Source organism: Carettochelys insculpta, chromosome 1 (assembly GCF_033958435.1).
Source record: "Carettochelys insculpta isolate YL-2023 chromosome 1, ASM3395843v1, whole genome shotgun sequence".
Classification (NCBI taxonomy): domain Eukaryota; kingdom Metazoa; phylum Chordata; order Testudines; family Carettochelyidae; genus Carettochelys; species Carettochelys insculpta.
The window spans coordinates 261,178,722-261,205,601 of NC_134137.1; the positions used below are offsets into that span (position 1 = coordinate 261,178,722).

Here is a 26,880-nt window from a genome sequence, read left to right on the forward strand (position 1 = left end):
GTTAGAGCTGAATTCTGCCCTCCGGCGAGCCTGTGTAATTCCTATGGCAGTCACTGAACTAAATTCTTCTTTCTGTTACATACTGGGTAACCCCATTAACATCAGTAGAGTCACACAGGTGTACATGATGATAGTAACAGGCCCTTGGTGTATTAATTAAAGGCTTCCAGTAAACTGGGACACAGTACTTATGACAAAAGGACAGTTAACTTTGTTTCTAATATGGGTTCAGATACTCCCAGGACTCCACTGTGACTTGATGGGAAGATCTTGACTTGATAACTATACCCTGAATCAGTGAGCCAAAGCAGTGCCTGGAGACATAAGTCCTTTCTCCTTTCTTGTTCTCTCACTACTGTATTGCTCTGGCTCCACCAGAACTGAAGAGCAACCCTGACCTTACTGGATGGGTACTGAGTCTTACTGGTGTGTCAGCTGCTGGCCAGCAATGGTAAGAATCAACCCAGCATCCCCATAAATCTGTCCTGCCAAAATCTCAAGGTGATTTGCTATTCAAGGAGCTGCACTATAGGCTGGGAAACTAGGCTGAGGTTGTATAGTCTAATGGATACTCCATTCCTGAATGGTCACAGAGATGGAAATGTGAAGGATCCTCTTTTGTAAACCCGACACTACTTTTCTCTATCTACGCATCTCATGAGATACTCGGGTTTGGCCACAAGTACCAATGGTCCAGGCTGTGATACCTGGGAGGCTCATAGACAAGAGTGAGAAAAAAGGGCAAAGCCTGTGCATTTTCCCGCTGAATTTAGCAGAGAGTTTCTGGACTTTTGGCATACATTGGTTACCATGCCTCCTGATGCGGAGGGGACAGGGACTCTAGTAGCAGCAAAGGCATCTTTTCAGCCATGATTTGCTCATCGGGCCCAGAAGAGCAGCAGCTGTGGCAAACAGCAGGCCTGCATGTAATCAGCCCTGCTCCCTTCTCCTGTGCTGACTGTTCTAAGACCTGCAGAGGAATTATTCTGCCAGCCAGAAGGACACAAGGAAAAGCACCAAGGGAAGTACACTGATGGATCAGTTGTTGCTTAGAACTTTCTTTATTTACAAGATTTTCAGGACAGAGTCTCTGCAACTCATTTATTTTGTTTTATTCTGGGTTTTTGTTTGAACACCCCCATGGAAAATGATTGGACTTTACCAGGACAGAAAGAATATCCTGGCCAAGGTGAAAATGCCAAACAGCCAATAGTTTCAATGAAAGATCTGCCAATCTGAAGTGGTTCCTTCCTTTAAGTTCAAAAGCTTCATCCCTCGATTGAGGCCTCCTCAAACATCAATCCCAATAAGGGCTTTTCTGTAGATCAAGCCACTCATGCCCGTTTCTACACAGGCCACTTTCTGTGGCCACTTTATGCTTATGAGGTGCGGATGCAAATTCCCCATGCCTCATTAGCATAACGTCACGTGATTTGGAGTCTGGAAGACCGTTCTTCTGGACTCCAAAATTCTGTGTAGAAGCGCAGCCCTGGGGGACCTTCCGGAAGGAAGTCCTTCGTCCGGAGGCCCCTTCTTCCTGAAAATTTTTGGGAAGAAGGGGCCTCCGGAAGAAGGACTTCCTTCTGGAAGACCCCCATGATACCACACTTCTAAACGGCTTTTTGGAGTCCAGAAGAACAGTTTTCCGGACTCCAAATCACATGACCGTATGCTAATGAGGCACAGGGAATTTGCATCTGCACCTCATTCGCATATTTCAGGCCGTGTATTACCATGCCACTTTCAAAGAAAGTGGCCTGTGTAGAAACGGCCATATAGGCAGGAACTTCATGTCATCCACACATCTCTGGTTGCTTCACCATGGACCTTTCTGTTCATGCTCTGCCCCTGGAATTCCCCTGAAATTTATAGTCCTCACTCTTACTCTTTGGGTAGGAGGGTAGCTGGACCAAAAGGTACCACTGCTCATCTCAAGCTATTTTAGGCCCACTTAGTACTGCATAGAAACATACATCCAAAGGACTTGACTACAAGGAGAACTGAGTGTTAGTCCCACTATTGTGGCCATTTGCTAACTAAACTAATTCTACTCCAGTTGTCAAAATCCCCCTTGCAGTTTCAGCATTGGACAAGTCATCCCTCTGACTGTGTAGTGTCTCTGCACTTTCAGATGGACACCTCTGTCTATCCTGATGGTGGCTGCACTTTGGCTCTGGAAAAATGATCCCTACATATCAAGACCACAAAGTGCTACAGGATCCTTTGGGGCAGAGAGCATTATATGAATCCACATTGTAAAAATTAAATTATATGTCACTACAGAGAAAATATAGTACATTTGCTACTTCTATTATTTGTATTACAGTAGTGCCTAGGGACCTCATTGTGACAAGCACTACACACAAGTCCCTGTCATAAACAGCTCACAATCTAAGTATAATGCAAGAGACAACAGGTGGGTGCAGCAAACAGATGGAGGGAGCACAAGGAAAAAGGATAAGCAATTTTGCATGAGAGTTGTGAGCTGGCTCATGAAACCAAGTCATGCTTACAAATTCCCTGGTGTACACCACAGAAATAATTACACGTAGTGCCAACTGCTGACCAGTGGTATAAGGTCTGAACTGGGCTTTTAGAATACACATCACAGGGAGCATGGGGCAGATTTTTGCCTCCCCAAGTTCTCCAGTGTGCAGGGGGCCTGTGCAAATCACACCATGGATGAGCTGTGCCTGTTCTGCTGGGCAGTTGAAGCAGTGGTGTCACTTATAACCCCACATACTCCCTCCTCCCATGGGAATGATGCATGCTCCTGGGAGAACAATGACATAGCATTCTGCCAGCAATTGTGACCGGCCCTCACGTACGTCATGTAAGAGGAGAGAGAAGATGTTTTTTCCCACACAAAGGCCTGCCATAGTCCTGCACATACTATTTTAAATACCTTCTAGAAATACGCTCCCACATATTTTGCGTATGTGTCCACTAGAAGTAATGATCCATGGCATAATCAAAGGAAAAGCTTGCATTTGGACGGAGGTTCTTGTGTTTCGCCATTAACTTTTTTTATAACAAGGGGCACCGTACAATGCTCAGTAATCAGAACTTCATGTGCAGTGCAAATCCCATTAGTCCTGACCAAAGTCTTGCGCACTGAATTGAGAGCATCTCCCAAATTCTGGAATCTAGAGCCATCGTTTTTCAAAATAAAAACATGGGGCGATGCTACAGCCCCTGAGGCCAAAAGGAGTATTCATGTACCTAAGGCTTGCAGGGTTGTGAGCACAGATCTCTATTTACATTATTTTGCCTGTTTTATTAACAACATCTTAAGTAAACATGAAGCAATTCTGAATATCAAAATAATTTTACATAGTGTATCATGTTTGCTCATTTTTTTGCATTTCACTCAGCCCATTGCATTAGACTGGTCAATTTCACTCTTTGGTTGTTGTGTGCAAGACCCATGTAGTTCTGTCTGGGTGTCTATCATTCCTGAAGAAAGTTTAATTTTTAAAAAAGTGCCAGTTTTCATCACCTTTGTTTTAAAAAGTCAATCATAGGGCTTATCTACATGGAGAGTGATTCCAGAATAGCTATTCTGAATTAGCTTCATGCACAGATGCTCATTGTCAAGAATAAGAATGCTTTATTCTGAATTAAGGCATTCTTATTCTGGAATAAGAGCTTCCTCATATGAAATTAATTGGGAATAGTTGATCCACTTCAAACTCACACCCTCTGATTCTAGATTAATTTTCGTGTATAGATAGGACCATAGAAACAGTTTTCTTTATAGTGTACCAAGTTCTGATCTCATTTATACCTGGGTAAATCCAAAATCCCTCCACTGAGATGAAGTCACCCTGGATTTACATGGTATGACTCATATCAGAATTATGTCATATTAGATATTGTAACTCCCCATGTATCATTTTCTCTTTAAAAAACTAAAATAAAATAAGTGAGCTTAACTCTATAGCTCAATTTTGCCTGCAGTAGAAGCAGTGTCAGTGTTATATATGTACTCACGCCAGCCTAGCCCCGCAGTTTTCTCCTTCAATATCTGCTCCAGCCACGTTGTCTGTGTTCACGGACTCAGTCTCACTGGTAGGCATGCTCACTGCAAAGGGCAAAGTGAAGAAAAAGTGAAGAGTTGGTGATTAGATTGCAACACTTCTATTAGCAACTGACAATGGAGGGGCCAGCTTTGCAAATAAACTCTGAGCAGCAACATTTGAGCCATATGCAGTTTGCTGAGCAAGTCTGTGGCCTTATTGCACAGGTCAGGCTACGCAGGTATAGCTTAGGTACATACACAAATAAACATACATACAGAACAAAACCAAAACCAAAAACCCAAGCAGTCGGGTAGCACCTTAAAGACTAACAAGTTTATTTATTTATTTATTTTGTGAAGCTGCTGACTAACACATACACACAAGTTCCCCAATTGGGAAAGAGTGGGAAAAGCACTGCTGCTCTGCTCCTTTCAGTGAAATAGTCCCTTGAAAGTTTATAAACAGGATCAGTGGAAACTGGAAGGAAATTTTCGCAACACCAACCAAGCGATTAACAGTGGAACATTTAAAAACCATTCCGTTCTTTATGCATGGTCTAAATTTCTTTACAAGAAATGAGAGATTTTCTGGTGAACTGAGGGCTGACAGAAAGCATCTGATTGACAGCTCCTGTGACTGAAGCCTATTAATATTTGAAAAGCAGCAACAGCAGAAGCAGCACTGGTGATAGCCTCCCCCAACCTGCCCACCAATGTGCCTCCACTTTACACCAGGAGGAATGAGAGAATAGCTCAGTTTCTACAGCTCATTCAACCTTTGACCCATCCTTTAGAGTTTCTAACAAGGATGCAAATGAATACTGACTGCAGTGGAGTTTTTGGGGGGACACCCGTCAAATAAGAGGCTGAGCTCACTAACTCATTATATATGTGTCACTGAATACCTATTATATTGTAACAAGAGTAGGTCTGCTTCTACGTGATCTGTGTCTGAACAGTTGACTCACTTCCTAGGCCATTATCAATCCCCTTTTATTCCCTCAAGAGCTCACGGAACAAGATACAACTCCCAGTAAGTTCCTCCTTGTGTCCCTTGTTTGGAGAACTAAAATAGCTTCTCAGCACATCTCTGCCTGACGTCAGGTGGCACAAAGGACAGCACACCTCTGTATGTGCTTTTCTTCTCTCTCTACTTTCCAAATGCATAAAGGCTACATCTACACTACATACCTCTTTCGAAAGAGGAATGCAAATGAGGGAAATCGAAAATGCAAATAAAGTACTGATTTACAAATCTTCATTTGCATGTTCTCATATGATTGCTTTTCCAGAACAGATTTTTTAAAAATAAAACAAGAGTAGATTGGGTTCTTTAAAAAAAATCCTTTTTTGAAAGAACCCTTATCTATTTTTTCATGAATAAGAGTTCTCTCGAAAAAGGGTCTTTTTCTGAAAGAACACCATCTATACTGCTTTTTCTAAAAAAATCTCTTCTGAAAAAGCAATCACATAAATTATGCAAATGAAGCACACAATTTGTAAATTACAGCTTCGTTTGCATTTTGAAAAGGGGAATGTAGTGTAGACATAGCCAAAGTGAATTGAAGAGAAATAAATTAATCTTTAACCTGAACAGCATGATAGGGTTTGGACAGGTGTCTCATGCACCATCAGAACATGACCTGCATTAGCAGCTGAACAGATGTCAGACCGTACTTTAGAGTAAGCTGTGTATTAGCAGCTGGAAAGATACCTAATGTACTGTCAGAACAAGTTGTGTATTATTAAGAACACAGCTATTATTAGCAATAAGACAGACATCTGATGAGCCATCAGTGCAAAAGCTAAATTAATACCAGGTGATAAACCTGATGGTTTTTTTCAGGACATGCTCTGCATTTGTGATTGGGCAGCTGTCCAATGGACCAGGAGAACATGATCCTCTTTAGCAGCTGGGGAAAGACGTGATGGCCCTCCCAAACATATCCTGTATTCATACTTTAGTGTCGAGCCTTCCTCTTTTTCAACCTAACAATCGCCAGCATTTTTACTTTGTGTCCTATGGGAAGCTAAATTTCTTAGATTGTGTTTTAGAGCACTGAATGAAATATTTGACACTGAGGACTCATTCCAATACAACCAAATGCATTGCTCCAAGCCTGTCCACTTCTTTACATTATCTTATGAACTGGCTGAAATCTGGTGATGTTGTTGAGTTAAAACCCCATGGAAACTAAGGCATGAACTCATCCTGCAATTAACAAAATTGTAACCCTAAGCACACGTTTAAGACAAAAAGAGTGTAAAATCTACCCAGGAGCTTTTGGCTGAGTGTTGCTTTGGACAGGAGTGAAAGGGAAGAGGAGAGTTCAGACTGAAAAAGGCAAGAACAGAGAAGCAGAGGCAAAATGGAAGAAAGTCTAGCAGTAGCTTGTGAACTCAGTGCAACCCTGGAGGAAAGGCAGAGAAGAGTGGTTTTGGGTCTTCTGGCTAGGAAGGCTTGGGGCTGTAAACTCAGGCTACGTCTACACTAGGCTAAGAAAGTTAACCACAGATACGCAATGCTAGCTACAGCAATTGCATTGCTAAAATTGACGTACCTGGGCTCGGCTTACTTGGCTGTCTGTACTGGGCAAGGTCGATGGGAGAGTTTCTCCTGTTAACCTCTCTTACTCTTTGCATCTCACAAGGAGTACAGGGGTTGACTGCAACTCCCGAGAGCTTGATTTTGTGTGCCAATACTAGATGTGTGAAATTGAACCCCAGAAGTTTGACCCTGAGTGGGTCAATCTTTTGGGGGAGTATAGACCTGCCCTTAGGAACTGCTCCTTTTGTATTTGCTTCCTCCTGTGTTTGGAAAAGGAGGATTTTGTTCATTCCTTGTAAATAAACAAGATTGCAATGAAGAAAATACTAGACTCCATCAATTTCTGCTTCCAAATGGAACATTTCCAGGGTCCTGAACTTTGACTAGCTGCTTAGGTCAAAAAAGGGCAACAATAACATATGTACTCTTATTGTCTGATTTGCTTGGAAAAACAACACAAGAAACCAGCCAGATTAGTATTTCGATGCACAAGAAATGACCGAGCAAACTGAAGAAGAATCCAGCCCCCCGCATACCCCCAGTTAATATATGATCACATAATTTGACCCCTGCCCTGAAAACAAAATAGAGTTATTTGGCAAGTAATCTTTCAATATGAACCTTCAAGACATATTTGAGCTTGATTGCAAATGGAAAACCATTTTGCAGCTATTAGAAAAAGGTTGCTTTGCAATATGAATTATTACTGCAAACACACATACAGGACACTGCACAAGCAATAGGAGGAGTGAGGCATATACATGCATAAATACATACACATACTATATATATATATATATATATATATATATACACACACACATATATAAACATACACACACACACGCTATGGACAGAGAGCACAGTGGAACATTACCATGGGTTTCTGTGGAGTGACTAAACCAAGCAAACTTCCCTTTCTTCTTATCAGGCAAGCCAGCAGGAGTGCTTCCTTTCACAGACAAGATGGTCAGTTTCAAGTACCAGGAACAAGACATCAATAGAGAGCATGCAGCCAGTGACAGGCAAAAGAAAAAAACAAGGAACTCAGCTTACACATATGACATCCACTTCTGTCTGAAAACTTCATCATGAATTAAAGATACAAAACGGAAAATACAGGCATATGGAAGTATGAAATATTACAACACACACGGTCAGAAGATAATACGCCCTTCTTTCTGCACTTAGTTACAAGCTGAATCCTGCAAGCATCGAACACCTGAATTAAAGCTGTGGGCCATATCCTAGTCCCACTGATGTCAATGGCAAAATTTCCCAAGCGTGGCTAACCTATATAGCTGTGCTCCAAACGTTGGTTGCCTTGCTCCTGGGAGTAGTTCCACGGAAGTCAGCAGGACCTGTTGCATAAGTCAGCAATCACAGTTTGTCCCTAAAGTTATATGGCTGCACTGTGGGCAATGGGTCCAGCACTCTGACTCCCCTGTGTGATTATACACTTGCTGAATTTCCTCCTGCCAATTCAAATTTCTCTGTTGGTGTTGCTGCTACTTGAAAGCTTTCGGTAGTCTGTGGTGATTGCAATTCTCCATTTTGTGCCGATGTCTTGACGTTAGTAATATCCACCAACCAGGCCCAGCAAAGTTGAACTACAGAGTTGTGCCCAAACTGGAATAAGATCAATGTGTCTTTTCCTACACGATGTATTCTGCTTTCCACCTGAAGTTACACTGAGTATCCGCCTGCTGTCATTCAAGTGCATGGCTTTGTACAGCATTAAAAAACATTGATCTATTGCTTATTATATGAGGGGCCAGATCCCCCACTCATCTTGCTTCTGCTCTCTACAGGCAGGTCTTCCTCTCCTAAATTTGAATAGAGCAGGTGGTCTTGTATTGGATCAAGTTGTGTTGGTGAGAGACAAGCCACTGAGAGTGGGCTGAGGGCCTTGTTGCAATGACATAAGGGCTGAAAACACAGCCAAGGCTCAGCATACCACATGGTCATGCATTCAGGCATTGCTACAGTAACGCAATTTTTAGTTGCAAATTGCAGCCTAGGGGGAAGACGTTCACACTAATAAATGCTGTCAGGTACTATGCACATGCCACTAACGGCAGCACCTATGAGTGGAACTGTGGCCCAGATGTTACCGTGCAGAAGAACTGGGCTTATATTCCCAGCTCTGCTAGAGCTTCCCTAGGCAAATCACTTTTACCTTTTTGTGCTTCATCTCCCCTCAGTAGGATACAGGGGAGAATCATACTCATGTCTCCCCCAGGGGTGGTGCAAAGCTTCCTTTTTTTCATGTTTGTAAAGCATTTTTAGAACCTCAGACTGTACGGTGCTGGAGAAGAGCTCATGACTTCATCGTTCATGTATCTATGTTATTGAAGAGAACAAGTCTAGAGTGGGCTTGAAATGCACTATAGTCCAACGCTGAGCCAATGCCTCTTAAACATTACTCAGAAGCACTAGCCACTGAAGATGAACAGAGCACCACTCTTGGTGCAGCAGGAGGGACTTACTCTTCAACACCAAAATGGAGGAGACAGAGGTACACACACACTGGGAAAGGGTATGAAAGGAATCACAACAGAGATAGCTGAGGGGTGGCAGGGGGAGTGTTCTTATCTAACCCTAGTCACAGAGACACAAACCTTGTTAGTGGTAGCCAGCCTTTAGACTTCAAATAAGATGCACATTTTTAACACAGAAGGTAATAAATCAGTGGAATAATTTACTAGGGAATGCAGTGGAGTATCCATCAGGGGACATTTTTAAAATCAAGATGGCATGTTTTTAATAAAAGATAAGGTCTAGTTCAAACACAGATTCGTTCTAGGAAGTCCTATGGACTGTATACACAGGAAATCAGCTTTGATTATCACAATAGCTCCTGCTGGGTTTATAATTTATAGTTCCATTAATCAAAAGTGAAAGTGGATTATCCTCTGGAGTTCTCTCCCGGGTGGGGCTCAGCGAAGGGTGGATTCCATCAGGATTGGCTCCCCACTTTCCTCTAAAAGACTACTACGCTACTACTACTCTTCCATGCAAGGAGCCCCCACCAGGACTGGCAACTATTGAAAATTATTTTTAAGGATGGCATAGAAAAAAACTAGTGACAACTAAAGTTTTTATGGATATGTTCTTATGTAATACAAATATAGGACAAAAGAGAACAATATTCAATAATTTAATGTATATATCCCAACATCAGTGTTATTAGGCTAGTTAAATTTACTTCTAGCCATGTCAGCATCGACATTCTTCAAGTTCTGAGAGCCTTTGGGGGGCAAGTCAGGTGACTTGCAAGTGTAAGAGAAGGAACCCTTTGGGGCACAAGGTAAGATTCAAAAGGGGGGTGCTACTTTTCACAATGTTTCCTCTTCCCCTGGCAACATCCGGGCAACCTGAGTAGAAACCATGTGGTCCAACACACAAGGAAACTGATTTGAAACCAGATGGACCTGGATCTTTGTCATGTTTGTTCTGCCATGAGCTTGCTCTGTCATCTTGGAGAAACCTCTCTCTGCATCTGTTTCCCATTCTCTAACATGGATACAGTAATTCTCTACTCACTTTTGTCAAGCTCTTTGAGGCCTACGGATGAAAAACATCATAATTATTACAGATGCTAACACTTTCCAGGTGGGACTCAGCAAGATCACAAAACGATTCTGATGAGCAAAGAAGTTCTGTCAGTTCTCTAGCTGGAACTTCAGATTTGTTCTTCCATCAGGCCCAAAAAAATGAACTGCAGTCTTCAGTTTCCAGGCTGTCTCCTTAAACACAGTTACCATTGAGCTAATGACTTCATTTCCAAAAAGAGTCCCATTTGCTACCACAGCTCTCCTGCCCATCTATTCATGAATGAGTATGCGGGCAACTGTCAGAATATCAGACAACTCATCTTTTTTCTGTGGGGAGTCCTCAGTTGAATACATGAACACATGCCATACTCATTCATTTTACCACTTAATCTGAATGAAACACAGCTTTCATTCTGCTGCATGCATTTCTCAGGATTTACAATGGCCTTGGGAACAATCAATGAGTATATTCTTTTATGGACAAAACATGCATGTAATTGTGGGATGCACAGGGGCTAAATGCTTATGTACAGGAGAATCCCTCTTGTGCATCTCAGGGGCAAGCAGGAAAAAAAAAACTAGCTATGAGAGGTAAAGCTCTTTTGGGATTTCTCTCCTGCACAGTGATGAGTTTGGATAATAAGGACAGAACAGGTCAGGTGTGCGGTGATGGGGTGGCACTATATGTGAAAGAAAATGTAGCATCAAATGACGTAATAATCTTAAATGAATCAAAATGTTCTATGGAATCTTTATGGATAGTAATTCCATGCTGTAATAAAAATATAGCAGTAGGGATGTATTATTGACCACTTGACCAGGACACTGATATTGACTATAAAATGCGAAGGGAGATTAGAGAGGCTATCAAAATAAAACACTCAGTATTAGGAGAGGATTTCAATTATCTCCATATTGACTGCGTACATGTCACCTTAGGACAAGATGCAGAGATAAAATTTCTTGATACCTTAAATGACTGCTTCTTGGAGCAGTTGGTGCAGGAACCCACAAGGAGCGAGGCAATTCTCGATTTAGTCCTGAGTGAAACACAGGATCTAGTCCAAGAGGTAACTATGAAAGGACCACTTGAAAATAGTGACCATCAGTGTGTTTTTTGTGTTGGTACATGCTGGTAGTCAGTACTGGCACCTCAGCAGCTCTGGCCATGGGATTGGCTGGGGGAGGGAGGGTGGGTGGAGGCGGGAGCTGGCTGAGTACCAAAAGGCACTGGTGACTATAATATAATAACATTTAACATTCCTGTGGTGTGAAGAACAACTCAGCAGTCCAGCACTGTGGCATTTAATTTCAGAAAGGGGAACTACACAGAGATGAGGAGTTTAGTTAAACAGAAATTAAAAGGTAACTTGATTAAAGTAAAATCCCTGCAAGCTGCATGGAAATTTTTCAAAGACACCATAATAGAGGCCCAACTTAAATGTACACCCCAAATTAAAACACACAGTAAAAAACCCAAAAAATAGCCACTGTGTCTTAACAACCATGTAAAAGAAACAGTAGCTGCGTCTACACGTGCACGCTACTTCGAAGTAGCGGCACCAACTTCGAAATAGCGCCCGTCGCGTCTACACGCGTCAGGCGCTATTTCGAAGTTAACTTCGACGTTAGGCGGCGAGACGTCGAAGTCGCTAACCTCATGAGGAGATAGGAATAGCGCCCTACTTCGACATTCAACGTCGAAGTAGGGACCGTGTAGACGATCCGCGTCCCGCAACGTCGAAATTGCCGGGTCCTCCATGGCGGCCATCAGCTGGGGGGTTGAGAGATGCTCTCTCTCCAGCCCCTGCGGGGCTCTATGGTCACCGTGGGCAGCAGCCCTTAGCCCAGGGCTTCTGGCTGCTTCTGCGGCAGCTGGGGATCTATGCTGCAGGCACAGGGTCTGCAACCAGTTGTCAGCTCTGTGTATCTTGTGTTGTTTAGTGCAACTGTATCTGGGAGGGGCCCTTTAAGGGAGCGGCTGGCTGTTGAGTCTGCCCTGTGACCCTGTCTGCAGCTGTGCCTGGCATCCCTATTTCGATGTGTGCTACTTTGACGTGTAGACGTTCCCTCGCTGCGCCTATTTCAATGTTGGGCTGAGCAACGTCGAAGTTGAACATCGACGTTGCCAGCCCTGGAGGACGTGTAGACGTTATTCATCGAAATAGACTATTTCGATGTCGCAACATCGAAATAAGCTATTTCGATGTTGGCTGCACGTGTAGACGTAGCCAGTGAGAGATAAAAAGGCATCTTTGAAAACGTGGAATTCAAATCCTAGTGAGGAAAATAGAAAGGAGCATAAACACTGCCAAATTAAGTGTAAAAATGAAATAAGGAAAGCCAAAAAGGAGTTTGAAGAACAGCTAGTGAAAAATTCAAAAAGTAATAACAAGGTGTTTTTTTAAGTACCTGAGAAAAAGGAAGCCTGCTAAACAACAGTGGGGCCACTGGATGATCGAGGTGCTAAAGGAGCATCCAAAGACTATAAAGTCATTGTGGAAAAACTAAATTAATTCTTTGCTTCAATCTTCACAGTTGAGGACGTTAGGGAGATTCCCAAACCTGAGCCATCCTTTGTAGGTGACAAATCTGAGGAACTGTCCCAGATTGAAGTGTCATTGGTGGAGGTTTTGGAACAAACTGATAAACTTAACTGCAAGAAGTCACTGGTATGAGATGGCATTCACTCAACAGTTCTGAAAAAAAGCTCAAATGTGAATCTGAGGAACTATTAACTGTGGTATTTAACCTATCCTTTAGATTGGTTTCTGTCCCCAGTGACTGGAATATAGCTAATGTAATGCCAATATTTAAAAAGAGCTCTAGAAGAGATCCCAGCAATTACAGACCAGTAAGTCTAATGTTAGTGCCCGGCATGTAGTAAAGAATAAATTTATCAGACAGATAGAAGAACATAATTTATTGGGCAAAAGTCAACATGGTTTCTGTGAAAGGAAAGCATGTCTTACTAATCTATTAGAGTTCTCTGAAGGGGTCAACAAACATGTGGACACGGGGGATCCAGGAGCTATAGTGTACTTAGATTTCCAGAAAGCCTTTGAAAAGGTCCCTCACCAAAGACTCTTATGTAAATTAAGTTGTCATGGGATAAGAGGGAAGATCCTTTCATGGATTGAGAATTGGTTAGTGGTGTTCCCCACGGGTCAGTCCTAGGACGAATCCTATTCAACTTATTCATAAATGACCTGGAGAAAGGAGTTAAACAGTGAGGTGGCAAATTTGCAGATGACACTAAACTGCTCAAGATCCTTAAGACCAAAACAGACTCTGAAGAACTTCAAAAAGATCTCACAAAACTAAGTGATTTGGCAAAAAAATGGCAAATGAACTATAATGTGGATAAATGTAAAGTAACGCACATTTGGAAAAAAATAACCCTAATCATACATACAGTATGATGGGGGCTAATTTAGACACAAATAATCTGGAAGGAGATCCTGGAGTCATCATGAATAGTTCTCTCAAAACATCCACACAGTGTGCAGAAGCAGTCAAAAAAGCAATCAGGGTGGTAGGAAGCATTAAAAAAAAGTGATAGAGAATAAGATGGAGAATATCTTACTGCCTTTATATAAAACCAAGGTATACCCACATCTTGAACACTGTGTATAGATGTGGTCTCCTTGTCTAAAAAAAGATATATTGGCATTAGGAAAGGTTCAGAATAGGGCAACTGAAATGATTAGGGGCTTTGGAATCGGTCCTACATGAAGACAGATTATAGAGATCAGTACTTTTCATCTTAGAAAAGAGGAGACTAAGATAGGATATGATAGAGGTATATAAAATCATGCGTGGTGTGGAGAAAGTGAATAATGAAAAGTTCCCATAGTATAAGAACTAGGGGACACCAAATGAAATTAATGGGCAGCAGGTTTAAAACAAATTAAAAGGAAGTTCTTCCTCACACAGTTCACACTCAACCTGTGGAACTCCTTGCCAGAGGAGGTTGTGAAGGCCAGGACTATACAAGGGTTTAAAAAAATGCTAGATAAATTCATGGAGGTTAGGCCCATTAATAGCTATTAGCCAGGATGGGTAAGGAATGGAGTCCCTGGCCTCTGTTTGTCAGAGGCTGGGGATGGATGGCAGGAGAGAGATTGCTTGATCTCTTGGTTTACTCCCTCTGGGCCACCAGACATTGGCCACGGTCGGCAGACTGGCCACTGGGCTGGATGGACCTTTGGTCTGACCCAGTGTGGCCGTTCTTATGTCCTTACGCTATATTGTTGTAGACTGAGTTAAATCTTATTTACTGTAGTTTCAACTGCTACAGTGATCAACTCTCCCCATAACACACCTTTTAATATCCATGGACCCTACACATGCCTATTGCAACATGTGGTGTACCTCAGCCAGTGCACTACATGCCTCAGCAGCAATTATGTGGGTAAAATCACACAATCACTCCACTCTTGAATGAACTCACATAGGAAAATAATGGAAAGATTAGAGCAGCTGTAGGTGAAAACTTTTCACTCTATATCTGACCTAACAGTCCTCATCCTCAAAGGGAACCTGCACAACACTTCCAAATACGAGCCTGGAAAATTAAATTCATAATGTTGCTAGACACTAATAATCACTGTCTTCCTAAAGGCAATGAATTTATGGCTTATTACAACAATCTATAATCCACCAACTCTCGGTTTTGGCCTGTCACTTATACCACAGCCTTGAATGAGATTATGTGCTAACTGCTGATGACAAGCAATCTGTTCCACCTAGAATTTAGCTGCAACACTGTTAGCACCTTTCCCAAACCCGAAGAAGAGTTCTGTGTAGCTTGAAAGATTCTGGCTCTACACAACAGAAATTGGTCTAATTAAAGATATTACTTTACCAATATTCTCTCTCATCCTTTCCACCCATATGTGGATTATTTTTTCATCCATATGCAGAATAAATTTTTCTGTATATACCAAGGCATGTGGGAATGCGGACAATCAGTAGAAAAAAAATCCAAGTTGTGAGCCCTTTGGTAATATGCTGGGTAGCACTAGAATCTCTCCTGAGCAGCCACACAAGGACACAGCTTATAGGGACCACTGTACTTCTCATCTCTCTAATATCCTGGAACTAACATGGCTATTGCATTGCAAACTTGATCTGCACTCCTAATTTAAAACAGCCAGCAGAAACAACTAGCTATGTCACCTCAGAAAAAGGGGCACCTGAGCCCACATAGTAATTTGTATTTTTTGGTAAGAGAACTCCACAGGCTTCTGAGGTGAGGGCATGTGGGGGTGTTTCTGAGAGGAACACAGCTCAAGCTGTAAGACCCCAGAGAGAACCAGAAAGAAAACCTGAAAAAGCAGGCTGAAAGAGACTGCTGATGTGATTGAGAAAATTGCGCAGTTTTAAGCTTCCTCCTGTGTTTGGAGAAATGGGGCTTTGTAAATAAACATGACTGCATGAAAAAAAAAAGACTCCGTCATCAATCTCTCCTCCTGAAATAACTCTCGGAAGCCCAAATTTTGACAAGCCACACCAGTGAAAAGAGAGAACAGTATTAGCAGAGCCTCCCCAGGAGCAGATGAGATGGGAATTAGAATAAGTATTGGGATCTTGGTGGTTAGATGCTTCATGGATTATAAAGTCAATTGAACAAGTGCCTTATGATTACATGACCAAATGTGAATTGTAGAGCCATGTGAACAATGATTTACTGGCCTGCAATGGGATAAAAATAAAGGACATTTTAGAATGGAGGTTTGATTCAGTTAAGTAGAGGATACTTGTGTAGATAATCTCCAACTTTAACTTCATCAAGTTCAGTGTTGAAATGGAATTTAAGCTCCATAGTGGGGGAAAGAAAATAAAACAAACACCAGTGCTGATAATTAGTTGTTTTTAATGTGGAGTGTTGATACTTTCTTTCCTTATTATTCACATGCTCGGAGAGACAATTCCTTTCCTATCTAGAACTGAATTAAATACATTCATCAGTCTGTTCCTTTCTCCATCCCTTTTGAGAATTCTTTTATCATTTCTCAGGAGACTTTTGGTTGCTGCAGAGAGCATTTATCCTTTCCAGACAAGAAACTGCTTTTTAACTCGTGAATGTTCACAATGAATGATGACCAGGAACTATGAAAAAAGTTGCCCTGGTTCTCAGATGAATGTCCTCTGGAAGTGCAGAAAAGGGACACAAGATTTGCTTTTCACCTCAGAAACTAAGTGAGAAACAGGAGAGGTTTATGAGGAGGACAGATGGTACATCAATGAGTCTATCACAAAAGGTCCCTGAAGGACTGTAAAATCCTTGGAAACTACTCATTAGAGCCACACGGCCAATGCCTATCCAATTAGTACCGAGCGTGGGTTTCCAAGAGGCCAATTTGGGTTATGTAAAAATATGGCCGAGGACATCAATTAGAACAAGAAGACCTGGTTCTCATTTATGACAAGGCTTCTTGAGACCACAGTGGTAATGTTAAATGGCCTTAAATGCCTGTCATTTTGAATAATTTTAAGGCAACTTTGCACCATTAGAGTGTAAGTAGAGTGGTGTAAAGGGGCCTTAGCAGAAAAAAGAATCAGACCTAAAGTAAGTAATAAAGACAAAGAGATGGAGAAGACACAGCATATTACAACAGAACTCCTTATGATGAAAGGAGGAGGCTAGTGAGCGCATTAGTTTGCATGACAGAAGATTGATACATGAAAGCAGGAGACAGTGGAATGGAGCTCAGCAAGAGAGCATTATATAGTTTTTTCAGAGTGGAGATGGCAATAAAGTACCTATATATGTATACTTACACGACCACACTCTCTCCGCACATATTGAGGTGATAGAGCCATGCAGTAAAAGTAAATATATCACATAGATAGAAGTAATAAGCATGTGACAAATAAAGAGGCATGTAATAAATTGCACAAGTATGTGTTTGATACATTTGCCATATACCCATCCAATTTATCACATACTTGTAGCTGAATTGTCTGCCTGTTAGTCCATCTCCCTGGGATCCAGTCTGACATTTCAAACCCCTCAGCTGTTCCAAACATCTGCCCTCCTTTATTTTTAAAATCAACTTGATAGAAAGACATTATGTTCCATAATAGCTGGTGAACAGAACAAGCATTATCCAGAAGACCACATAATAGACAAAATCAAATCTATGCCCCTTTCAAAGTGAGATGACCTTTTCAAGTCTCAAATGTGTTTTACTTTCTGCTCCCAAGAAAGAACATGCACATCTATTCCCAGGAGTGCATTAATACTTCCCTGCACAGAGTGTTCAGTTTTCTAAAAAAACAACTGTCACAGCTGTAAGATTTTGGATTTCTCATAAGCACCATCCGCAGGAATCTTATTCTGAAACAGATGTTTAAGAAAATGGCTCATGCCTGTGCTAGAAAAGGCAAATCAAGCAGTCTTCAATGGCAGTTGGTTGTACTGCCAAATGGGCATCTAAGTTCAAAGCAGTAGCTTGCTCATCACTCCTCAGGCTATCTGTGGTTGATACAGAAGCAGCATGATTAGCCCCTTGGGACTCAAGAAGGGATGCAGGAACAGATGGGTCAGGTCAAAAGCTAGGAGAGTTTGCTAGAAGAACAGGGAACAGGAGACATGCTTCCTTCCAGGGTGCATTTCTCTGCATGACATTAAACCAGGCCTCATGAAATAGAGTCTGTACTGGCTTCGTCACTTTTCTGGTAAATGGCAAGTATTGTTTTCCAGGCTGGGAACAAATAAGGGCAAAAGTACAGCCATTTATCAGACAGGCTGGGATGCATTTTGCATCCTAAGCATTCTGAGTGAGTCTGTGTCTCTTGGGAAACACCTTCTGGCTGGCCGTAATGCTGAGTTCTAGTTAAATTAAAGCATTTTGAGCTGGGGCTTGCACTATTTAAAAAGTATTTCTTGATTTGAAAATTTCATTTCATCATATCTATAAGATAGTCCCATGCTTCTAAGCATCTTTTCAGCAAGGGATGGCAGGCGAATCCAAGAGCAACACCACCCAATGTATTGAAGGATGCCCCAAGCAGGGGGTTCAGGAATGCAGAGGGGAACACTCCACCCATCCTGGCTTTCTCTGGCTCCATGCAGGGATTGTAGGTAAAGGAGGACCACTCCCACCAACCTTTAATTGGAAACAGCAGTAGCTCTGCTGTGTTGTAATTGGCACATATGCTCTTACAAGGCTTGGGGGGCGGTTGCATGTGAGCTGTCCCTTGAACAGCTGATATGGTGCTAGTGACCCAGGATGTGCAACTGACCATTAATGCGCCAGTGAAACTGACCACAGAAGAAACATTATCAACTGCACGGAATAAACAAATGAGACTATTACTTCCCCTCCAGTCTAGCAATTGAAGTTCCAGTAATCTAGGTGCTACTTATCACAGTAATAGGCACACAAGCTTTAGGCACAAATATTTGTTTTTTGAGTTGACGGTGTCCTTTTAAAATGTGGCAAAACCGGGTATGAGGGATCAGTTCTGCTGTTGCCCTGCACAAAAACCAGCTGCAGAATGGGGCAGAAAATCAGTAACTCTGAAGATGGATTCCACATCAGCAAGTGTCTTTGCTTTTTGAGATCAAAGCTGGAGGACTGCCCCTCCTGCATGGCCTGTGAGAAACAAGCCGTAGGGAGCTCCTCCAGTTTGCAGTGTTTGGGCCCTTGGAAAATCTCCAGGGACTGCTGAAGGCCACTGTGATTTCCAGGCTTCCAAAGAAACAGTCTAATCAATTTTGTGTTGATTCCGGTTCCTGTGTTTTGGCCCCTCACCGTACCATTTCCTGGTGGCCAATAACTGGAAATTGAATGAATGGTCTGAATGTTGGGAGTTGGAGAAGACGAACGTGTATGCCAGCGGTCAGTGGGTAAGTTTGGTAGTTAGATGACAGACCAGGTGAGATGAGAGGGAGGTAAGATGGGTCTGAAATCATATGCAGTAGCAATATGTGACTTCAAGAAGTTGGGAGGCAGGTCGAAGCTGGAAGTCTTCCCTGGGGAGCCATGAAAATTGCTGCAGCTGCAGAGATGATTTGGTAAGGGATTTTATAGCTAACAGGTGACAACAGCTAGAAGGCAGGTCTGATTGCAGATTGTGTCCAGTGGAGAGGAAGAAGCTTTCAGGGTAGGGACTTCTTTTGTTTTTGATTTGTACAGTACCTAGCAAACAAGGTCGTGGTCCATGACTGAGGCCCCTAGGAACTACAGTCATATACATAGGCCGTGTCTACACTTATGAAAAACTTTGAAATGCCCATGCTAATGGCCAAATTGAAGAATCTTAATGAGGTGCTGAAATGAATATTCAGTGCCTCATTAGTTTGCCACGTATCGCTCGCCTGTGGCTCATCTACATGGGGGTTCTGTTCAAAAGGATCCCACCAACATTGAAATACCCTTATTCCTATCTGCTGATTTTGACATTTGTAGGGTCCTTTCGAAAAGGACCCCCATGTAGATGAGCAACGGGTGAGCAAAATGAGGCACTTTTGAAGTGCCATAGCCAGCGGCATGCTAATGAGGTGCTGAATATTCATTTCAGCACCTCATTAGTATTCTTCGATTTGGCCATTAGCATGGCCATTTTGGAGTTTTTCATAAATGTAGACGTAGCCCTAATAAATAGAACAATAGACTTTGGGAAGCTGCTCAGAGTTTGACACATGTCAAGAAGGGGGAATTGGCAGGTGGGAAGAGAAGTTGTGCTGGGGCATGATCAGAGGGTTGGAAGCAGCTAGACAGAGTTGGGACACTTGCAGAGAAGAGTCAGTGGAAGGGATCAACTGCAGCGGAGTGCAGCTCTCCGCGGCATCTGAGACTGCAGATGGATGGGGTGGAGGGGCAAAGGGGCAACTGCCCCTGGGCCTGGCAATTCCAAAGGGTTCAGGGCTCCCAGCTGTCACCATGGCTGCGGCTGGTGCCCCAGGCCCTTAGAAGTCTCTGGTGGAGAGTGGCACGGTGTGCTCTGGGGGGCTCTGAGAGTTGCCGGGGTAGGCGGATTCCATGGTGTGGTGCTCTCCAGGCAGTGCTGAGAGCTGGCTGACTCTCACCCTGTCCCTTCTGCCCAAGGCCCCACCCCTTCCAGGAGCACAGAGCCTGCCACCTGCCCTCTTTGCTCAGGAGCCGGGCAAGTCTGTCGGTCCCCTGCCTTGTTCCTCGTGCTCAGCACAACAAAGTAGCATGTAACACCACAGGCTGAGCAGTGGGCTGTCCTAAGTCTGAGGGGGGTCTGCTTTTCAGGCAGCAATTTCCATGTTGTGATACAAGCTCCCTCTCTGGGAGTATGGACATTTTTTATTGTCAGTATTCACGTGGAATCTCTGGCTAAGCCTTTTGGGCAGTGCTTTCCCAGTGGCAATCAACCCAATTTACTGATCAATATGTTCATCAGTTGTAGGTTACTGCTGAGCTGGTGCAGGCCTGTGCTGTTGTATTAATGAATTATGTTTAACTGATTTTATTCAACTCCCTGATCTGAGGTGGCAATCACTGCTCCCAACTTGAAATGGGATAAACGACTTCCCCTGTTTTCAGAGACTGGCCATTATACTGCATTTCTGCCATCTCTAGGAAATATGTTTGTAATTTTTGAAGACTGCTGTGCATGAGGTGTTATTTCAGACATTTTTGCTAACATAATCACTAGTCTGATACTAGATACAATTATGACATCTGATGAGTCAGAAGAATAAGACAAGCTTGCTGGGCAGGCTGAGTTACAGCTTGGAACCAGGAATGTAAACAAGGATTTCAAGTTAAAGGCCTTTTTCCTTAATACTAGCTTGTAAATCATGTAATTAAAGCTCTTGTACCTTTGCACTCAGCCATTGAGAAGAGGTCAATTACTACAAGCATTTTTCAGTGAGCTCAAAATAGTAATTTTTAGTTTGAGAATACTTTCAGCATCCCCAAAAGTGAGGGACTGATACCACCAGCTCAAGCTACACTTAGTGTAGGCTGGAGTTACGTAAGCTTCCCTAATCCAGCTGTGTGAAAACAACCCATTCCTGACCTTAAATATCCCCTGCTCTTCCAGTCTCCTCCAAAGTCTTTTAATGCTCTCTCATTCTGACCTAGATTACCCTGTGGCATCCACAGGCAACTCTGCCAATGACGTTCAATTCTGACCTTGATTTTCATTAGTACTCCATTTGGGGGGACTTAACACAACTGTGCACACATCTCGGAATTGATCTGCAAAGACCCCCATTGGTCTAGTCCCAGGCCCCTCCACAAGACTTCACTGAGGTAGCTCAGCCAAGTCCTAGAAAACTACCTCCCACTCAAGTCTTCTCCTAAGCACAGAAAGAGCAATGTGCTGTGGTGTTACGAATGGCTGAGAGCAACACTAAAGCAACCTCATGTGCTCTCAAGCAGAGGTTGAGACCAAGTCTCAAGAGGTGAAAGGCTAATTTACTAACTATTGATTCGCCTCCATAAGCTAGCTACTGAAGGGCTGCTGTGGGAGTGAGGATTAGACAGGTGCTGTGTGGTAGCTGTTACGGATTCAATTACGCCCAGGAGGAAAATTGTTCTTCTGTTCTTTCTTTTCCTTCTTCAAAACTTGAAGGCCGTAGGACACGTGGGCTGGGGGATAAGTATTTCTTCTCATGAACAGGGACAATTGGAAGTGATCTAGGTTTTTTGACCTATTATCAGATGGTTGGATAGTAACGGCTGGAATGGATAAGCGTTTTCTCCCCACTGAGCAGAGGAAGTGGCCTCGTGGGAGACAGTCGGTCACTGAGAAATAATCTTCTGTTTTGCCTTGCTGGAGCCACAGGTGAGTTATTAATATAGGCTTCCTGTGTCCCCCTAAGTAGTGAGAAGGAGGCAAAGGTGTTCCCAGCTGAATTCCTCTCAGCTGTGCCAGAGCTGTTTGTACTGAAATCCTCTCAGTTGTGTCAGTGATGACAATTGATTCAGCAGCTCGTATACCAGTTCAACTGTGTAATGTCACCCAGATTCCCTCTGCCTAAATTCCGCCTCAGGAAAAAGCAACATCATAAGCTGCCTGTTAGCTATAACTAATTGCAATCATCCCTTGCAAGAGTAGAACACTGTCAGGTCGGCAGATAGTTGTCTACATTCAGTTTTTTAAAAAATATTTTCTTCTTGTTTTCAAAATGCTCGTGTGTGAATGTTGGTGTTTCTGAAAGTGAGGGACTGGTAACATTGGCTTTGAGTACGGGACAAAACTGGTGCACACTATGAAACCTCCCCCGACACTACTATGCCAATGCACCCCTAGCCTCTGATATGGCATTTCTGGCTGCTGTAGCTAGGTCTCATCCTGAACTCTGCTCTGCCAGTGCTGGTCAGTCTTGGCCTCTTTCCTTTGCTGCTTGTAAAACTCGAAATATAAGATTTACAACCTAGAGGAAGCAAAGGAATAAATAAAATAAAAGATAAAAAAAGACACTCATAGTTAATCTAACTCTGACTTTTGGAACAAATACACCAGAACAACTTCCACAACATCCGTGTCTTGTACCTATCAAGAATAGCCTTGTGTATTAGGCACTGGAACTGGACTTAGGAGACTGTGGCTCAATTTCTGGCTCTGCTACAGACTGTGTTCCTTTGGGCCACCTGCATTTTCTCTATATCGCAATTCATTATGTGTAACATAAGGTGCTTTAGCTCATGCACAGATATTGGACCTGAAGCAGGAATTAGCAAAGGAAAATCCTGGGTCCTGTATTAGGCAGGAAGTCAGATAAGACAATCACAACGGCTTTAAAAAAACCTATGAATTTATGAAAATCAGAATAATACTTCCTTTCTCCTGCCTTTCTGCTTTCTCTATCTAAACCAGCCAGGGGCAATGAAGTCTGGTAAATGGACTGCATGAGGGGCCATCCTTCATCTCAGTGGGGCACAAGAATTAAATTGGGCATGATATTAAGAAGAAGATTAAATACATTGCACTTGATTCTCCTTCTTCCTCATGCCTTTTCAACATGAAGTGATACATTTTTAGGAGCAAATTAAATTACTGGCAAAAGTAACGTAATGAAGCAGAGGGGGTGCACAGCTCTCATGATGTAGTGTGCAGTCAGCACGCACCTCCCATGTGACTTTGCTTTAAATATGTGTCACTTCTCATTTTTCCAGGGGCTGCTCAACCCTCCCCTCCATGGCAGGTGCTGCCCCACTCCACTCCTTCCCTCAAACCCCCAGCCAATCTCTTTCCTGCCTCCTCCCCCTCTCCCACTCTCCCTCCCGGCATTTCCAGAGTGCTGCAAATCAGCTGATTCACAGGGATCCAGAAGTGCTGGGAGGGAGGTGGAGATGTACATAAGGAAGGGGCCTCCAGCACAAGAGAGTCCCTGGGAAAGGGGTGTGAGGGTGCCCGGTAGAACCCCAATCGGCTGCGTATGGCTCATGGGCCGCAGGTTGCTCACCACTGATTAGATTGTAGGCTACGTGATATATGCAAAGCACAGTGGGGTTCTGATTTCCACTGATGCTAATCTTTCATACAAATAATAAAACAGTTACCTGTTCTGTAATTGGTGTTCTTTGACATATGTTGCTCATGTCCATTCCAAGTTGGATGTGCGCGGGCAAACACCCAGTCACTGGAAACTTTTTGCTGTAGCCAGTAGCCATAGGGTTGGTGCAGCGTCCCCTGGAGTGGTTTCAATATGGCAACCATTATATGCACCACCCACCCCTCCCTCCACCACTCAGTTCCTTCTTGCCAGCTACTCCAACAGCAGAGAAGGCAGGAGAGTTTTGGAATGGGCACGAGCAACACATCTCGAAGAACACCAGTTACAGAACAGGTAACTGTCTTGTCTTCTTCGAGTGATTGCTCATGTCTACTCCAAGTTGGCTGAATACAAGCCAATGCCTAGGAGGTGGGGTCAGAGCCTCGAATGGACTGCAGGACAGTCCTGCCCACCGCAGAGTCTTCCTGCGCGTGCTCCATCAAAGTGTAACATGCTGTAAACATATGGGTTGAGAACCAGATGGCTGCCCTACAGATGTCCTGGATAGGCACCTGTGCCATATATGCCACAGATGATGCCTGTGCTCTTGTGGAGTGTGTCCTAACCGGTAGGGGAGGAACCCCTGCAAGCTTGTAACACTCATTAGCTACGTCTACACATGAACACTACATCGAAGTAGCTTATTTCGATGTAGCGACATCAAAATAGGCTGTTTCGATGAATAACATCTACACGTCCTCCAGGCCTGGCAACATCGACGTTCAACGTCGACGTTGCGCAGCACCACATCGAAATAGGCGCTGTGAGGGAACGTCTACACGCCAAAGTAGCACACATCGAAATAAGGGTGCCAGGAACAGCTGCAGACAGGGTCACAGGGTGGACTAGCGCTTCCGGGGCAATGGCTAGCCGCTCCCTTAAAGGGCCCCTCCCAGACACACGCAGCCTGCACAGCACGCGGTCTGCAGAGCCATAGGCACACACACCTCGAGCGACGCAGTCATGGACCCCCAACAGCAGCACCAGCAGCAGCAGCAGCCAGAGGTCCACACAGCCGCCCCTGCAGGAGCAGTGCTCGCCCTGCTCGATGCCATGCAGGAGGCAGCTGAGCACATCCTTGCCACAGAGGAGGAGCTGCCCGCAGGGGAGGAGGACTCAACCCCCAACCCTGCAGCACCCCGCCCGCGCGCCCCCCCACCGCACATGCCGCCGGCTGTGGAGCTACACCACCAGCACCGACTGGTGGGAGCAGCTGGTGCTCGGAGAGTGGGACAACGACCACTGGCTCCAGAACTTTCGGATGAGCCAGCAGACATTTCTGGAGCTATGCCAGTGGCTCACCCTCACACTGAGGCACCAGGACACCGCCATGCGGCATGCCCTAAGCGTGGAGAAACGGGTCGGCATCGCTGTCTGGAAGCTGGCCACTCCAGACAGCTACCGATCCGTGGGCCAGCAGTTTGGCGTCGGCAAGGCCACCGTCGGGGCTGTCCTCATGGAGGTAAGAGGACCCACGGGGGGAGGGGGAGGCAGCCCTGGCAGGGGAGGGGAGGGGAGGGGAGGGGGGCCCTGGCAGGGGAGGGCCACACACACCCTGCACATCCCTCATTGGTGCTCTCCCATGTGCTTCCCCTGCAGGTTGTCCGCACCATCAATGCCTTGCTCCTCCACAAGCTCGTGAGGCTTGGGGACCCGGATGCCGCCATTGTGGGCTTTGCCACCCTGGGCTTCCCCAATTGCTTCGGGGCTCTGGATGGGACTCACATCCCCATCCACGCCCTGGAACACAGTGGAGGACACTACATAAACAGGAAGGGCTACCACTCAGTGGTCCTCCAGGCCTTGGTGGACAGCCGGGGCCGTTTCCTGGACATTTATGTGGGCTGGCCTGGCAGCACCCACGATGCCCGGGTATTCCAGAACTCGGGCCTGTGCCGCCGGCTGGAGGCGGGGACCTACATCCCCCAGTGGGAGATCCCTGTGGGGGACACCACCATGCCCCTCTGTGTCATCGCAGATGCGGCGTACCCCCTCCGGCCCTGGCTCATGCACCCGTACACGGGCCATCTGTCTGCCAGTCAGGAGCGCTTCAACCAGTGCCTGAACCACGCGCGCCAGGTGGTGGAGCGCACATTTGGCCACCTCAAAGGGTACTGGAGGTGTCTCCTCACCCGCCTTGATGTGGGCCTCACCAACATCCCCCAGATTGTGGATGCGTGCAGCACCCTCCACAACCTGGTAGAGAGCAAGGGGGAGGCCTTCTTTCAGGGCTGGGCTGTGGAGGCCGGCAGGGTCGATGTGCAGCCACCCACTGCCCCCAGTTGCCAGGTGGACCCCGAAGGGACCCGGGTCTGGGAGGCCCTGCGGGCCCAGTTCGATGAGGCCGCGGGGTGAACGCTGGCAGGCCCCCCACTGTCCCCCCCATCCTCCACAACACTCCCTGCTCCTATGCCCACACCACAGAGCACCCAAGAGCACACCCGCCACTTTTCTTGTAAAAATAAAAGCAGACAGTTGTTTGTCAACTCAAACATCTTTAGTAGAACTCTTATTATTTTTATTATTATTATTATTATTATGAACAAGACAAACTAACTATGTACAGGGGAAATCTAACTGATAAATATATATACATTATACAAAAAAGGGATAACATGAAAGGGGAAGACAAGGAAGGGGAGAACTATTTACATGGGGGGTGGTAAGGATCAGCATAGTAATGGGTCAAATATACAAACTATTTACAACAAAATAACAATAAACTGGGGGGAATATATACAAAGGCGGGGGCCATGTCCTGGGCCCCACGCCCCTACAGTCCAGTGCTGGGAGTGGGCGGCCGGGATCCCCGCCTCGGCCGCAGACCTGCCCGGGGCTGGCTGGGGGCCGGGCGGACCAGGAGATATGGCCGGTGAGTGTCAGCTGGCCCCAGGTCCCCCTCGGCGGAATGACCCTCGGTGGTGGGTGGCGGTGCGACGACGGACGGCGCAGCGGCTGGAGCAGCAGGTGGAGCAGGCAGGGCGGGTGCTGCGGCGGCCGGTGCGGCCTGGGGGGCCAGGGAGTCCGCGATGCGGTTGAGGGTCCGCATGTAGGCCCCCCATGCCTCCTGGTGCTAGGCCAGCGCCCGCTCCTGCAGCTGGAGGCGGCATTCCTTCACCCGTAGCCGCTGCTCGGCGACCTCCAGCTGCTGACGGTGGAGGGCCAGCAGCTGGGGGTCCGTCGCCGTTGGCTGCTGGTGCTGGGTCCTCCGTCTTCCCTGCCATGGGGCTGGTCGGTCCTCCGCCGAGGGGCTGGCCTGGAGTGA

General features: G+C 44.9%; 1 protein-coding gene across 18 annotated transcripts in view; it reads right to left on the reverse strand.

Moving 5' to 3' along the window:
* CACNA1C (calcium voltage-gated channel subunit alpha1 C) overlaps positions 1-26,880 on the reverse strand; it is an 812,008-nt gene that overhangs the window by 148,056 nt on the left and 637,072 nt on the right. For all 18 annotated transcript variants that reach the window (XM_075005900.1, XM_075005795.1, XM_075005919.1 and 15 more), the window contains one exon: positions 3,994-4,084. In XM_075005900.1, the coding sequence (XP_074862001.1) occupies positions 3,994-4,084 (91 nt within the window). The remainder of the gene's footprint in view (positions 1-3,993; positions 4,085-26,880) is intronic.